Raw genomic sequence first — 16,869 nt, 5'->3', positions numbered from 1 at the left:
TCTATCGGCTGACTCAGGAGCCCATGTTGACCCAGCACCAATACCCCCACTGCTAAAACGTTCCATATGAATATGCAATTTGATAACCAGGGAGGGCAACCCTTTTTAAACACTAATTGGTTTATTTGTATTTCTTTTTTTCTGTTAAGTGGTTGTTCGTACAATACCCTTCATTCATTACTCCACCAGGACTCTCTCTCCTTTAAATTAATTGGTGAAACTCTATGAATTGGGAACATTAGCCTTTCTTGTGGAGTTTGTTATATATTTCCAGATTCATTTAAAATTTAGTTTCATTGGTTTTTGATATGAGTTTTAAATTCATCAGTAGTAAAATCAATCTTCCTCTTTCCATATCTGCTTTATCTAACCTGTTTTTTTATGATTAAACACTTATGTAGGTTTCCTTGTAGCATTTTCATGGTTTTATTTTCTGTATGTAAGTAATTGAAATGTATTTCTGATATAAACCAGAAATCTAGCTTTTTTCCAAATAATTATCTTCCTACACAGTTCTCCCATTCCTCACTGATTTTGAATATGACCTGCCATCATATACTAAATATTAGTTTTTTTATTGGTTATGTTTCTAGCCTTCCTATTCTGCTCTACCAATGTCCACCCTGTCTCAGGTCACAGTGTTGTTATTAAATTCTGGAATGTGTTTTAATTATTGTTAAGGGCAAGTCATCATTTCCTTCTCCCTGACTTTCTCTGTATTGATCCATATTATTTTATTTTCTTGTCTTACGCATTGGCTACACATCCAGAACAACTCTAAATGATACTGATAATAAACATGCTTATCTCAGTTTCTGATTTCAATAGGCAGGCCTAATTTAAGTCTTTCACCATTAATGTATGGGGCATTTAAGAATCTTATTTATCACTGCTAACAGTTTGCAGTAGGGATACAGGTTGAACTTGATCAATTTTTAAAAATTTGTCATCATGATTTTTATTAATAAAACCCACCAGAGACCTATAATGAATTTTATTAATAAATTTTCTAATATTTAATCATCCTTGAGTTCCTGAAATGATAAATACATTGCCCTTTTATTATATTATCTATAGCAGCGTTTTCCCAAACCATGTTCCAAGGAACATTCTTTTCAGATTATGTTTATAGATGTAACACTTCAAAAATTAAGTATGTGCAGAGCTGTCTACTAAGGCTCTTTTCTGAAAGTTTTCTATACACTTACATCTTAGAGATTGCACGGAGCCTTACAGTAGACAAAAATGCTGAGCTTTAGATGCTACTACCTGAATATATTTGCTCAGGGTTTTACACAACCCCAGGAAGGAAAAAGTTGGTCCAGGATCTCCCTTTTGCATTAGCTCTGTCAGGATTTGCCATTAGGATAGAACTGTGAAGTTTCCCTTCTTTTTCAAAGCTCCAGGAACAGTTTAAACAGTGCAGGAATTCTCTGTTCCTTGAAGATGTAATACACTCACTGTCTAATCAATGGAGCACATCCTTTAGGAATTAAAGTCCTTCCACAACATCTTGACGTTTCTTCCCATGGTCAAGGGTGTGCTCACACCTCCCGACCCTCCCCCTTCACTTATTCACAATGTTCTCACTGAACGCCTGCCCTGGGACAGATGGTGAACCAGGTGCTGTCGGTGCCATGGTGACTGCCCTCATACAGCTGATATCCCAAGCACAAAAGAAGAGCTCTGGAAACTAAAAAACAGGAGAGCAGAAATAAAAACCTCAATGGAAGGAGTCATAAAGCTGAGGAAAATTCCTATGAATACAGAAAAAAGATGAAGAGATGGAAGACAGGAGAGGAAAGTTAAGAGGACGACTTTGGGAGGACCAACATTCTAGAAGTTCCAGAAAGAGAGAGACAAGCAGGGATGGAGGGGAGGAGGGCATCTTTGAAGTAATTCAAGATCATTTCCCATGAACACCTGAGATTCCAAAGAGAAGAGGCCAAGAGTGCCAAGCCCGAGATGTAAACAGACCACCAAGGGGCAGCATGTGAGGTTTCCGACATCGTGATGACAAGACCTAAAAGCTTCTAGAATTCCAGCAAAAGGAGGAGACAGAAGAGGTGGCCTTGAAGACATAATGGCCAAGCATTTTACAGGACTGAGAATGGACAGGAAGGGAACAAAAAAGGAGCTGGAGACCAGTTTGGAAGTGATGGCTGGGAGTGGTGGCAATGACAGTCCAGAGGATAGACTGGGGATTTGTTTGTTCTGGAGGTAGGACAGAATGATGGGCTGTACGTGGGGAATGAGGAAAAGTGAAGAAAGAAGGATGACTGCAGGGCTTCTGGCTTAAGCACCTGGGTGTGTGGCTGTGCCACTGAGAGGACGACAGAAGGAACTGGTTTGGGGGCAAGGAGGGAATGAAAAGTTTGGAGCTTTCTTCCTTTGAAGTTTGAAATGTCTTGTGTAACAGCAAATGGAGAGGGCAAGTCAGGGGTTCGATCTGTAAGTCTGAGTTCAGAGACCTGGGCTTCAGGTTCCTGTGGAAGCCACCAGCATAATGCATGTCTGTTGATGCCACGAACTGGATGAGATGTCCCAGGGGAAGAGCATGTGGACAGGAGGAGGCCCAGGACCAAGTTCTGAGGAGCCCTAATATCCAGATGTCAGGGGGAGAAGGAGTCAATTTTGATTATTTATCAAATGAAACAGCTGGGAAACCACCTATTCTATTATTCTTTTTTTTAAGTTTCGGGGCAGGAACGCAGATTCAACACATCTTCCCTGGAGCTGCAGTTTTATCCCTCCCTTTGTGCGTGCATTCCTTTCTCACCTTAATTAGCCCTGCCAGAAGCCTATCTATAGTATATGTTTGCCATTCTCCAAAGAACCACCTTTGGGATGTATCACTTCTATTTGTTTCATGTTTTTTGTATCTTTACTAATTCTTTCCCCTGCTTTCACTGTGTTCATTTTTTATCATGTTTTTCTAGTTTCTGGAGATAAGCTCTTCATGTACTTCATTTTTATTTGACTTTTCTTGAGAACAACTGACTGCTCTGTGTGACCAGTGCTGTTATCGTCATCATTTGCTAAATTGTCAGCAATTGTGAAATTTTGAGTTCCTCTCTGAGTTATTTACAATGGTGTTCTTTTGCTTCTAAGTCGTTTGGGGGTTTTGTTCACTCTTTTATTATTGGTTCCTAAAGTTTACTGCGTGATGGTAAATACAATTTCTCCTTTTTGGAACTTACTGCATTTCACTGAGTGAACATTCTTATGTGCCTTATACTCACCCATCCTGGTATGGAAATATTGACAACCTTTGGTGAAATGAGAAAATTAAGAGCAACACTGGATATTTTCCTATACCTTAATTTATAATGATACATGGATTACAATTATGCAAGGATCCACTTTATTTGTAAACCATGTTCTAACACAGAGAGGCAGAATTAAGTGTTATGGGTTAAGTTCTAGTCAGACTATTTGGGTTTTGAAAACCATCGTGGTCACTTACTAGCTGTGTGACTCTAGGCAACTAACTCCGCATCTTTGTCCCTCGATTTCTTTAGCTGTTAAACAGGGATAACACTGGTACCTATCTTAATTTATAATATATACAACCAGTGGTATATAACACTGATGCACAGGCTCAACAAGTACTGCTTGTTATTTAATAATTACAGAACATTTTACAAAGCAAAACAAAAACAATTAGAAATCCTCTTGTATTGTTATTAAATTTTTTAAGCAATTTTACTGATCGGTAAAATTCTAGTCTTGGAACCATTTCCCTATGATATGGTCAACTCTTACATATGCTCTACAGATACACACAGAGAATGTGGGTTCTATCTGTGGTATATAGAATTCTGTGGCTCTAATAATCTTATAAAGTCCTGGATGTCTTTACTGACATTACTTAAAAAGGGGTAAGTGACATCTTTAATCAACTTCAAGTACTGTGCAAAAGGACTGGCACTGACTAGCAGGACTCTGGAAGGAGTAACAGCTTCCTGACAGATGTGCAGAGCTATCTGGCCGAGGAGCCAAATCACCTTTGATGTCAACACACCTCCTGCAGCATCTCTGTCTCCTGCCAGTCTGGAAGTATTTTTGAGTCTCATCTAAAGGATTCAGCTTCTTGGTATTCCAGCTCATGTGTATGAGACTTGGCATGACCACAAAAGTCAAGAGTTAATGGTGTCACCATCTTACTCCCATCCCAAAGTTTAAAACCTTACAACCCTCCCTCTACACATCACTGCCAAATCTGTCTTTGGAATACCTTGGCTGCATGTTACTTCAATAATTCCCTGGCATGAAGCAAATAAAGTTTAAACTACCAGACTAATCTTAATTTAAGTGTCTCCTGAAGTTCATATAAATGTTCAAAACATTCAAAGAGGCTGTCCCTCAGTGTTGGGAAGAGGGGAGATTTTTACTGTTCACTTTTGAGTGGTCTTGGAACACTTACAGCATGGCAATGCCCCAGTGCTTCCCTGCTCTCTCTCCTGCCGCCTGGAAACCAGAGAGGCCAATGAGGGCCACCGTGGGTGTGATGGTCAGGGGTCCGATGTATTTCAGCAGAGCCCCAGGCAGGCCTAGGAGGCCTATAACCACTTCTATCAATGAGGACATGATGATGGCTCCCTGGATCTGAAGCAAGAGAGGACACAGACGTAAGAGCAAGCTGCTTATACATCACACACTCTAAATGTCACCTGCAACGACAACTGAGAATTCTGTAAGACACCAAGTTATTATATAACAGGCATAACATAGCTGGAAAATTCCTGGCAAACCCCAAAAGAAACCAGTGGGGGTTACTGGGATCTAGCAAACTTAAGTATAACCTGACTAATGTAAGAGTATTACAGAAATGGGCACTGGACACGAAGTCAGCTTGCCTATTCTCACTGATTGAGACAGACATAATTTATAATTCTCATTTAAGACACAACATTCATAACCAGCCTCAGAAGAACAATGCAGTACAAAGATTCTTGACTTTAAAAAGTAAGTCGCTGCAGGACATTCAGAAGATAGTGTTATTGACAAAAATTCTAAAGGAATGTTTCTACTGTGCAGAATGGCCATATCTGTGTTAATTCTGAACTAATGGTGAATGATCTTATAGGTTTTGGAAAATCCGGATAAACTGTCAGCTGTTCTTCATACCTAAGGACTCCTACGCCCTGTTCTATTCAAGTACACTGAAGAAGACAAGTGTCTTTAATTCCTTCCACCAATACAGGCAAACACTGAGGCCAGAATAAATAGTTTTGCAACCTATCGACTCTGTGGCTCCTTCCAAAGGGAGCTGTTATGCCGGAGGGTGTAAGCAGACAGGTCTGTGGGTACACATGAGGAGAGGAGGAGAAAGGAGGATGGAAAAGAGGGTAAGAAACAATACTGTCTGGTCACACAAAGCATTTCTGCATGCTTTATTTTACAGTGATGCCATCTACATTTACTTTAACAACAGAAATGAACATGTCAGTACCTGAAACAGAAAAAGAGCAACTGCAATTTACTGGTCACGACCAACACTGAAAATAAGTAGAAACACAAAGAAGCCATAAGCAGACAATGTTTATCTTTTACCTCGCGTATCCGAGGATACCAGATGTGTTCTGTATGTAACAGCTCCGTTGTTCCATTGGCAACCAAAACATCTTAAAAACAAAAACAAAGACAAAATTTTTCTTGGAGTGACACTGATGTTTCACGGGACATATTCATTTCACTCTTTTTAAGAAGAATTTCCTCCCTGTTCTAAGTATATTTGTATAAATACTCATCCCTAAAATTCAAGTTACAACACTATGGCATATCATACTGAGAGGTGGATTCCCCCATTGCTAATTTAACCAAATTTATTCATCAACAAGCGCTCCCGGCTTCTCAAAAGCTGACTGAACTAGTGATATACATTGCTAGTCCCAGCCTAATACAAAGACCAACCTTTGCAAGCAGCTCTTTGACATGCCCAATAGCAAGGTTGCCTGATTGAGATTTTAAAAACCTAGATAAAACAGAGGCCCTTTTCCCGTTCCTAAATCAAATCAGTGGTCACAAAGCAACTCCTAGGAGCAAGGAAGGAAACGAGGGCTAGAAAACTTTGCTCCTATAACCTAAAAATTTAACAATATTTTGAGAGTACAACAGGTCTATGTGATTTCCTCAAATCCCCTATCTGATCTCTTCCTGACCTTACTGGGTTATTTAAGGATCTTTGCAATCACTATGAGGAGAATGGGAGGGGGAATGAAAGTCATTTGCAGAAAACCAAAGCAGCCAGATCCTTAAAAAGCAGAGATGTTTCAGAGAAGGGATGCTATTGCAGCAAAGAGAGTTGTTTAACTGGTGGTTCAAAAAAATCCACTGAAAGAAAGAGGCAGAAAAATAGCACAAATATTTTTCTATTCTTTCCCCATATTTATCAATTTCATTAGCACAGAGAAATGAGGTCCTTTTCTGGTCCTTACTTGCTTTGGGGTTAGGGATGAACAAGTGGATAGAGAGAGACAGAAACATGATCCACAGATTGGAGCGTTCTAAGCTGTTTGTTGGTTGTGTGTTCTGTGCCTGATTCCAGAAAGGATTTAACACTGCTGGGGGCAGCACGCCCAGGCCTCCCTTCTATCACCTGCATTAAAGGACCCCAATGACATATGTGGAAATAACTGCAATTACCTGTGGTGTTACATTTCCATTTATCTAAAGACAGGATGGCTCGAGCAGGGGCCAGAAATGCAAAAGCACTGGCCTGAAACAGGGGTAACCTAAAAGAAACGAGACCAAAACCATGATCACGGCATCAGGAACTACCGAGGTAGTTCACTATTTGACAGCTTAACAGTCTTTTCCATAGACAAACAGCACATGAGTAAATGCAGGCACACCTGGAAGAAAGAGCCCCAGTCTGCAAAGATGTCCTCGGCCACACAGCCAGAGATGCTGGCTTCTCCGTCCTCCCCTCCTGCTGCTCTCCCCACAGACAGCCCCAGGGTGGGCCCTGGGGGAGCTCTGTGGTCAGTGCCAGCACCCCAACACCAGCCCCTGCCATCACCACCTTTCCCCTTGGGGGTGGGGGATGCGGGCATTTGGATGTTTCTGTCCTGCTGAGCTTGTGAGCTCCTTATTAATAAACATCAGTGTACATCTTCTATTTTACCATCCTCCTCCTCTTCTTTCTCCTCCTTTTCAAATTCTTGTTGGTTATCATGGAAAAAAATCTATCTCCCCCTGTCGTTCCATTTTGTAAGTCAAAAACTGCCCTAAATCACTGAGGGTAAGCATTAAAATCACGTGAGCTATCTATCTATTGAGGAAAAGGAAAACTGTAAGTTACAAATCAACAGTAGATATAATATTCTTCTTAATCATAAAAAATACTCAAAAGTGCTCGAACTCTTATTTTCAAAGGACCCAGAAAGCTTGCAGACTCTGTTAAATTTCCTGCCTCCAATGTCAAACTAAATGCAGAGATCCTCAGATGCCATCATTCAATCACATTTTAGATACTTCATATTGACTTTATGAACACTGGTACTACTCAAATTCAAAAGATTTTGTCATTTATTATTAGAGATGTATAATGGGCTAACATGGGAACTCAATCACTATCTTTAACATTACTTTGCGGGTAAAATATGAAACTAGCCTTTGGTTAGCAAGGTTAGGAACTCCTAGATGTCCAGATCATTCTTAAATACTCCTAAGCAGCCTTGAATCAGTGTCCTGGCCAGCAGGATAGGAAGCCAGCATGCTCTCCTCTGAGCTGGCAGCATATTCTGCCCTGAGTGATACGGTAACTGGACTGAGAAACAGTGGCTCTGGCTGAAGGACATGTAGCCGCTTTACAAGTCCAGAGCTGGTACACACTATTCTGAGCTATATGAGGGTTAAGATTCTTTTGTTCTCCTGGCCATTTTAATCCTGCAATGAAATCAATTGAGAGATGCTGGCTTTAAGACACAGAGGCAGGCTGCACAGTACAAACCAGATGCAATGCTAGCGGCCACTCCCATGGGCATGCCCTCCACAACCATCCATTAATAAATTACCTGTTGGAGGGGCCTGGCGCATAGTACCATCAAAAGTGGAGTGAAGGTCCCCTGAAGTGGGAATGTATAGCAAAAGGAAAACGCTGCTTGATTTACAAAAATTCCTTAAGCACGATTTTTCAGAAATGTACTGAAAGGGTAAAGGGAGGTCAGCATCTAATCAGGAATGGATGCTACTTCAAATGGTCCAAACAGCATCTGTTTTACTATCATTTCATGTTTCAAGCAATGTAATATGGATTAATATGGATTGCATTTAGAAATCTCATCCTTAGGACCACTGCAATCAACCCTGCATTGGTGACTCACTGGATGTGGGAAAGTGAAGACTGGCTCTGGGCTCCACTCCCGGTGACATGAGTCTCAGTTTGAACCTGCCTGTTGCCTGGGCACCTTTCAGGGAGTGCATTTTATGGCTTTCACCATGACCAAAGGCCTTGAGAGCACTGCTGCAAAGGAGCTCACTTACTTTCACACAACCAGGCCCCTGGGTTCCTTTGAAAGTGGGTGCTAACAGAAAATTCTCACATGTGCTGCCCCAGACAAAGTCTCCCAAGATGACCTGGTAAAAGATGCACATGCCGGCTTATGTGTTCACTCTGCAGCTACGCACACTGCCTGCCACAAGCAGTTCTGGCTGAAAGACAAGCAGCAGGCTTACAGTAAGTATCCCAGCAGTGAAGTGTGGTCTCCATAACTGGCAGCATAAATCAGTGGCTTGACTGAAATATTCTTAGGGAAAGTTGCAGCGAGAGCACACTACTTCATTAAACAAGAGCTCCCCTAAATCAAAATCAACAAAGTCAATTTTCCAAAAAAGAGATTTGAAGATGATAAAGCACTTGATATTCTCAGCTGATAAAGTGGCTTTTCAGGCACTTCCCCAGCATGAAGCTGGTCAATTCCTGGGGCTCTTCACTCACACAATCAGCTAAACCTCAGATCCCTGGGCTCTGCAAGCAGACAGGACTGTCTGCTATTTTATTCTCTACTGATGACTGGAAAGGAAACAAATTAAACTGTGCTTTTCTTTACATAAGAGGTTAGCAAACTGGACAGTGAAACAAATCTGGCAAACTACTGTTTTCATTGAGTAGAGTTTCACTGGGACATAGCCACCCTCACTCATTCACGAGTTGTCTGTGCCTGCTTTTATGCTTCAATGGTAGAGCTGAATAGTCAAAACAGAGAAGACAGAGCCTAAAATATTCACTGCTTATCACTCTATGGAAAAAATTTTGCCGACCTTAAGTGTATCTTAAATATGTGAAGTGTATCTTAAATATGTGAAGATACCCCAAAAATGGATTTTTGCAGATGGAAGTTTTTAAAGTTAATAGTGTTGCTGGATGCCATTAAGAAAAAATCCCTGAGCAGACAGTCACCTTTGTAGTGACACATTCCCATGTCAGGCTCTAGCCCCAGGACAGCAAAAGAACCTAACCAGCCCCAAACAAGTTCTTACTGTGTTCAAAACCCTGCTGGAGGTGCCTCATTTCCTCCTCGGTGTCCAGGTGACCTGAACCCATTCCCCAGTCTAGTCTCTCACCGGCCACTTTACATGCCTGCACTCCAGGCAAGCGGTCTACTTTCTTGCCTCTGAGCCTTTGCTCATCTCTTATGTCATCAATTCATTGCTAATGCTCCATTTCTATTCAACATTGAAGGCACAGAGAAAATACCACTTCCTCTAGGAATTGTTCTCGGCTCCCTTTTTGTCCAATTTTTATCTCCCCCCTTTTTTTTGAATATCACCATAGACACATGGATTCATTTTTTATTCAATTTAATAATATACTTCCATGACTATTCCTTTTAATAATTAAATTGTCTCAAACTTGCCCACAGCAGCACAGTTCCAGAATTATACCAATGTCACTACTAACAAGACTACTAAGTTTAAGACTTCTCTGTGTTTTCTTTTTCTTAGAATATATCCCATTCAGAGTGTGCAAAGTACTATGTTCTAAAGTCTGTGAATTAATTCTTTTCTCCATGTGGTCAGCAATTTGACATAAAGTTAGGTTCACTTGTTTCTGTTTGTATTCAATTTTAGGGTTTGTGTTTCTTCATCCTTTTAGATTTTATGTTTTGGATATGCTGAACATTTTACGGTTAAAAAAAAATCAAACCATATAGAGATATACCAGGAAAATGTCACTCCTATCCCCTCCAACCCCCAAATCTGACTTATTGATCATTAACCATTTTTATTAATTTCTAACTCATTCTTGTTTCTTCAAACATATACACACTCTTTTGCAACTTGTTTTTTCAATATATTCCGGAACTTACTGTATACCAGTTCATGGAAATCTTTCTTATTCTTTCTCAGGGTTGCATAGTAATTCATTGTGTGATGTATGGTAGTTTCCTACAGATAGGCATTTAAGTTGTGTTAACTATTTTCCCATTACAAATTACACAGCAATAAAAAAAAACTTTTTGTATTTATTTTGCATTTGTGGGAGTATATCTCCAGGGTAAATTTCTAGAAGTAGGTTGCTGGATCAAATGATAAATGCATATGTACTCTAGATATTGTAACATTCCTCTTCACAGGGACTGAATTATTTTCACTCCTGACAGCAATGTGTAACAATGCCTGTTCTCCCACAGCTTTGCCATCAGAGTGGCTTGTCAAAATCATTTTTTGGGGCTTCCCTGGTGGCGCAGTGGTTGAGGGTCTGCCTGCCGATGCAGGGGACACAGGTTCGTGCCCCGGTCCGGGAAGATCCCACATGCCGCGGAGCGGCTGGGCCGATGAGCCATGGCCGCTGGGCCTGCGCGTCCGGAGCCTGTGCTCCGCAAAGGGAGAGGACACAACAGTGAGAGGCCCACGTACCGCAAAAAAAAAAAAAAAAAAAAAAATCATTTTTTGTTAATCTGACAAAGGAGACAAATGGTATCTCAGGGTAGCTTTAGTTTGTATTTCTTATTATAAAGTCAATTTGATCCTTTCTTATGGTGAAGGGCCATTATATAGCTTTTTATGTAGCTATTCATGTCTTCTGTCCTTTTTTTCTATACCATTTTTGGTAATTTTTAACTTTGATTTTTCAGAGTTCTTTCTATATTGGAGATATTAGAACTTATCTATATTATGAATATTTTCTCCAGTTTGTCATTTTTGTTTGTTTATGGTATATTTTTACAATGCGAAGCTTAAAAATTTTAAAACATTTAATGGCATCAAATTTATTATCCTTTTATTGTTTCTGGAGTTTGAATCCTAGTTTAAAAGTCTTTCCCAACTTCTAGTTATAAAGGAATTTGCCCTCGTTTTATTCTAATGGTTATATAGTATCATGTTTCTTACATTTGGATCTCTAATCCATTTTCAGTTGATTCAAAGAAAACTTTTAACTAAAGGCAAATCTAACCTTTATCTTCAAGTCCATGATATTCTGGTCTTATATGTAAATATCAAAATTATATAAACTATCTCAGTCAACACTTCCAATTAGACACACTCCTAGGGAACCTCAGTAGGAAGCAGCCGACTGGCTCCTCTCCCAGCTCCCAGCAGAAGGCTTCGTCCAGACAGAGCACAGCAATTTAGGAGGGTTGGCTGGGTACAATTTTGATAACCTTTTCAAGCATGATAGTATCAACTATTTCAGGTCAAAAGTTTGTTTTATTACTTAAAGATCTAGCCAGTCACAGAGAAGCATAAGGGAACTCTTTGGGGTGTGGCAATGCTCTATCTGCTGGTTGTGGTGGTGATTAAGTGACTGTACACATGGGTAAAAACTCATCTAACTATGCAAGTGAAAAAGGGAAAATTTTACTGTATGTCAATTACCCCTCAATAGATATGACTTAAAAAAATTATGTCTATAAAGTGTCTTTCTGGGAGGAGAAATGGGGGAGGATGGTAACATGGTCCTTAGAATACTAGAGTGAAGTCAAATAGTTACAAAAAACACAAAATTTAAAAAAAAAGAAAAGAGTTTCCCTCTGGGTATTTGACAAGAAGCTCTATCCTCTGCTCCTGTGTAGTGCTGCTCTATCCCTGTACAGCTTTCGCCAGGCAGTCACCTGCCTGAAAAGGAATGATAAAAGGGAGAATTAGTGGGCCAAGAGGAAGAAGATGAGCATTTTAGAACAAGTGGGAACATACGGGGCAAGTGAGATGTGACGTTCAAAGAAAAAAGACTGTGGGGAACTAAATTCATTAACCCCACATATACTAAGAGGACTTATACTCCTAGTCTCCTGGAGCATCAGAAATATTAGCAAACAGAGAAACAGCATGTTCACTGAATGGGGAGACCACCCAGAAAAGCTAGAGTTGAAGAAGTCCACCTGTGGCCATGTGGCCAAGGAGCACACCCAACCCCTGCCATGTCATCAAGGACAAGCTGCTCCATTTGGCATACCAGCCTTGCCCACTGCACCCCCATCTGCCTCACCTACACCCACCCTTCCAGAGGGTCCACTAAAATAATGAGCACCAACAGGCAAGTGTGGGCGAGTGCCAGGCATTATCTTATTTGATGCTCACTAACAATTTTATTATTATTATTATCATTTTATGGAGGAGCAAAGGAGACTTTGAGACTAGGTAACTTGCCCAAAGCCACAGAGCTGGTAAACAGTAGAATGGGAGTGACGCCACCTCTGAAGCCAGAGCCCCTCGACACAGCTGGTGAGGGCAAACCTTCCTCCAAGGTCACTACCTCCAGGTTCTCACTGGCCCCCATGTTTTTAATGTACTACCTATAATTCTTTGAGTTAAATAAACAGTAATTTTTTTTTTTACATGGGGGCAGGAAAAACCTACGACTTGCTATTAAGAGCCTGCTTAACATCACAGGCTCACTATCATCTACACAGTAATTTTAATGTTCACCCTGAATCAACTATGCCTTTGGCCCCATCTCCCAGTTTACAACAAATAGGGGGATTGTGGAACAAATCAAATACCACCACAAGGACACAATCGGACATATTCAGACCACGGGATGCTCAACGAGACAACTGGCCTGGACTCTTTAAGAAGAGGATGATGTGGAAGAAAAATGTAGGGACTGTTTATTACTAGACCAAAGAAACACAACAAACAAATGCACCACACGAACTTGATTGGATCCTAGTTCAGAGAGGTGGAGGGAATAGCCATAAAAGATATTTTAGGGACAACTAGGGGAATTAAATATAGACTGCATATTAGATGATGTAACTCAGCTTTCTCAGGTGTGGTAAACGGTTACACAGGTGACCCTCATTCTTAGGAGAGTATCTGGGGGTGAGCCATCATCATGCTGCCTGAAATTCTCAAGTAATTTAAAAAATTGCACATACACCCCCACACAAACACATATACAGGAAAAGAATGTGGGGGAAAATCCCAGTCTCCCCTACCCCTATCCAAGCACTGCATCTCTCCATTCTTCTAAATTTTATCAACAGTTAAGAGTTCAAAGCCTTATACTTGAGACTTTAAAGTATCCTGGAGCTGCCTCCTATACCGTACAGGTCCCAGAACCAAAGGAGATGGAAGACAGGGTAGCTCTCTCCTCAAGGCAGACAACTCTGTTAGAGACCAGGCTGCTGCACCAGCTACAATGACTCTCTCAGCCAAAACCCTACCTTTTCTCAGCAAAGGAATATTCTGTGTGTCTACAGCAGGCCTGTTATGGCCAAGAGAGGCTCTCAAGAAACGGGCCACTCCACCTGCAATTTTTTCTTTTGCTGGAGAGCTGAGAGAAAGGCCTCCAAGAGGCACCTGGAACAAAAAGCTGGATGTGGTCCCCAAACACAGCACCTGCACACCTCAGGGAAAGCTGGAGGTCAGCATGGTGTGCAAGGGGGCAGGGTCCATCCCAGAGGGCCCTCCTTCACCCCCAGCTATGCATAACACCCGAGGACAAGGGCTCTGGGAAGCTCAGAGCTGCTATCAAAGCTTGGTCTCTGATGGAAAAGACAACGGCAGCCTAGGTTATGCATGAACTGAGTCCTCCCCAAAGCCAGGGAGGCATAGCTGCTGCTGGCTGGCTAACATCTGAGCTAGGGGACTCTGAACCCTGCCCCTGCTCTTAGGATTTTAAAGGTTTTTTACTAATTCCTGGAAAGAGCCCAAGGGGTAGGTTGGATTGAAATCAATCAGAATAAGGTTTGATTTCAGCAATCTGAAACCTCACCCAAGGGCACTCGACAGTAAAGACCTCGTTGAAAGCAAACTGCAGGGGATAAAAGTCAAAGAAAAGAAGGAAGAAGGAAAAGGCTGGATGGGAGGAGGGGGATGGAAGAAGCAGCTGTCACAGAAACTACCCATCTCCAACAGGTGGAAGCCCTGGGAAGCACTAAAGCCACAGAAGTCACACAACTGGGGCAGAGACATATGACCTCCATTTCAAAACAAGTCATGATCTCTGGAGGAAAGGAAAGCATGTTCACGCCAGGGGAGATGTGTAGTGAAGGAAGGAGGGTCTGCAGCACACGCTGCATCAGACACATTTTCTGTGTCCTTAGCCAGCCCAGCCCATGGAAAACATGCCCCCAAAGGAGTATTTTACAACACAGCATCTTAAAGTCGGCATTCTGAGCTTGTGTTCAGGTTTGCAAAGGCACACATCTGTTTCACCCTCACGTTTTCCATATCAATTTTGGTTATTTTTATGGAATGAAACAACTTTCCAGGAACAGCATGCCACTCTTCACCAGAGTGCCCGTGTGAAACACGGAGCAGGGATGACCTGGCCACAGCCCAGAGGATGGGAATGCTTATACTTCCTACCTCGGTTCTAGACCTGTGATCATGGTCTTAGCTTCCTCACAATACAGGCCCCACCCCTCAGAGGCATGGACTATGGCTGGTCTCTAGGTCCCATGTACACACTACATCCAGTGCAAGGGAGTACTGGGTACTCAACAGGTAAACACACGAAGAAACGGACAGAACTCAGACACACATGGCAAACCACTCAGAGTTGGAAAAGTCTGAAAATCTGTCCCAGAAATCATGAAAGCTGAACATGATTTTCCTTCTGCAGCTCTCTGCCTAAGGAAATGAGTGTGAACTGCAAACAAACACCAACAAACACGTACAGGCCATCTGCAATCCTATGTCTGTGATACTGGGAATAAACCCCACTCTTGGCACATCAGCCTTTCTTTCCCACTGTCCCACCTTGATATTCCCTCTGCCCCAACTGCTTTATCTGTTTGATCCTGTTGTGATCAGGAAGTAAATGCACAAGTCTGTTAAGATGATAATTCACAGTCTACGATGAGGGTCTATGTTAGCAAGCAGCAGAATTAAAAGGCTTTTCACATTATTCATACTCTGTAACTTCCCAAATGTATTTTAGGAAGAGCTTATAATAATCTACAAAAACACAGTGATGGCAAATGTCATCCACAGGACACCTTAGGAAGAGCCTCCTGTCATTTTCACAAAAGGAAACTGGGAGCTGGAGAGGTCTTCTGTCCAGAGTCATAACGCTGCATAGGTCCCTCTAACTTCTCATACTCACTCATTTCACTCCCCCGTGTGCGAATGGGGAAGAAACCATCATTTGCCATGTGGCATAAGCTAATGCTTTACTGGAAACTGTAGATTCTGACTGCCCATGGGATTAAAGTTGATCATTACAATATTCAACAACTTGATTTTAACTAACACTGGCAATGTTGCTGCTCTGGCTTTGGTGGGTCCCCTGGAATAGGCCAAGGGATGCTCAACCCTGCCCCCGTTCTGAGTAAGTACTGGGTGCCAGAGGTGGGTCCCCACTCTACTGAGGTCTGAGTGCCAATTTTGGTCTGCTGGAAATACTAGAGGAGTGGGATATTTGGCCACTCCTGAGATCTCTGCTCTTTTACGAAACCCACAGGAAAACCAGGGGCAAGGGTGTGAGAGGTGATTCAGCTAGTAGGGGTAGCCCTGCCTCTTTGGGCACCATGGAAGGAAGGGAAGATGGGTAAAGAGGAGTTAAGAGTTTTAACAGAAAAGGGTGAAGGACAGGGAGATGCAGAGGATGGAGGAGATGGGACACATGAATAAACAGATACAGCAAACAAACCCCAGAGGTGGTGACCAACCAGGCAGGGAAGGAAATGCCTCTCACCCACCTCATCATCTGGGTTCACCTTCACACAGCAGGCCCTCAAATATATGCTGGATAAAACTAAAAAGAATGTATCAACAACAGCTTGAGGCTTTGTGGAGCTGGAAACCATGGCGCTGAGTGCCTTCTCACTGTTTCCCTACTAGATGGGAGCTGGAGGCAAGGATTCCAGGCAAGAAAAAGGTGCTGTAGCACAAAGAAGGGAGTAGAGCAAAAGTTAACTGACTCCTCTTTTCCCATCTTCCCCTCCTTCCACTGTGCTCCTTCAGGGGGAGGGGAGGGGGTAAACTGCATTGACCCAGGCTGCTCTGTTTAGGGCTCTTGTGCCCCAACGATGGGCAAGAGGGTCCTGAACGGGTGCCCTCCCATAACTGAAAGCACACACCAAAAGTTACCCCAAACTCTCCCTACTATGTCACCATTAGGCAACTGTGCCCAGCACAGCCAGGCTCAACTGTCAGTCAGGGTTAGCCTCCCTGATATGAGACCAAGGCAGAGCTGCACCTGGTACCTCCTGTACCTCAGTAAACACGTCTTTCATTCCCTCTTCAAGTCAACCAACAATTCTCAACTAGAGGCACTGCCCAAATTTACAGATGGTTTGTGCTACAAGTTCCCTGATGAGCTAGCTGTTTAGAAAAAGAATATTTCCTCAGAGAACCAGTGTCCTGTGTACACTTGAGTCGGTCAATAAAAGCTTTCTAATCCTTTCTGGCTTTGAAATACAGAACCTTGAATGCTGTGTCAAAAGAATGAAAGATGCTGCCAGCCAAATT

The 16,869-nt window shown here is 42.1% G+C and overlaps 1 protein-coding gene across 2 annotated transcripts in view; it reads right to left on the bottom strand.

The window, feature by feature from the left end:
• The window catches only part of SLC23A2 (solute carrier family 23 member 2), a 151,353-nt gene that overhangs the window by 24,509 nt on the left and 109,975 nt on the right, over positions 1 to 16,869 (bottom strand). For both annotated transcript variants that reach the window (XM_060284641.1, XM_030872615.3), the window contains exons 6-8: positions 6,649 to 6,737; positions 5,557 to 5,627; positions 4,427 to 4,608 (exon numbers count right to left, since the gene is read on the bottom strand). In XM_060284641.1, coding sequence (XP_060140624.1) covers positions 4,427 to 4,608; positions 5,557 to 5,627; positions 6,649 to 6,737 — 342 coding nt within the window. The remainder of the gene's footprint in view (positions 1 to 4,426; positions 4,609 to 5,556; positions 5,628 to 6,648; positions 6,738 to 16,869) is intronic.

The sequence above is a fragment of the Globicephala melas genome, chromosome 15 (assembly GCF_963455315.2).
Source record: "Globicephala melas chromosome 15, mGloMel1.2, whole genome shotgun sequence".
NCBI lineage: Eukaryota > Metazoa > Chordata > Mammalia > Artiodactyla > Delphinidae > Globicephala > Globicephala melas.
This window is presented reverse-complemented; position numbering and strand designations above follow the sequence as displayed.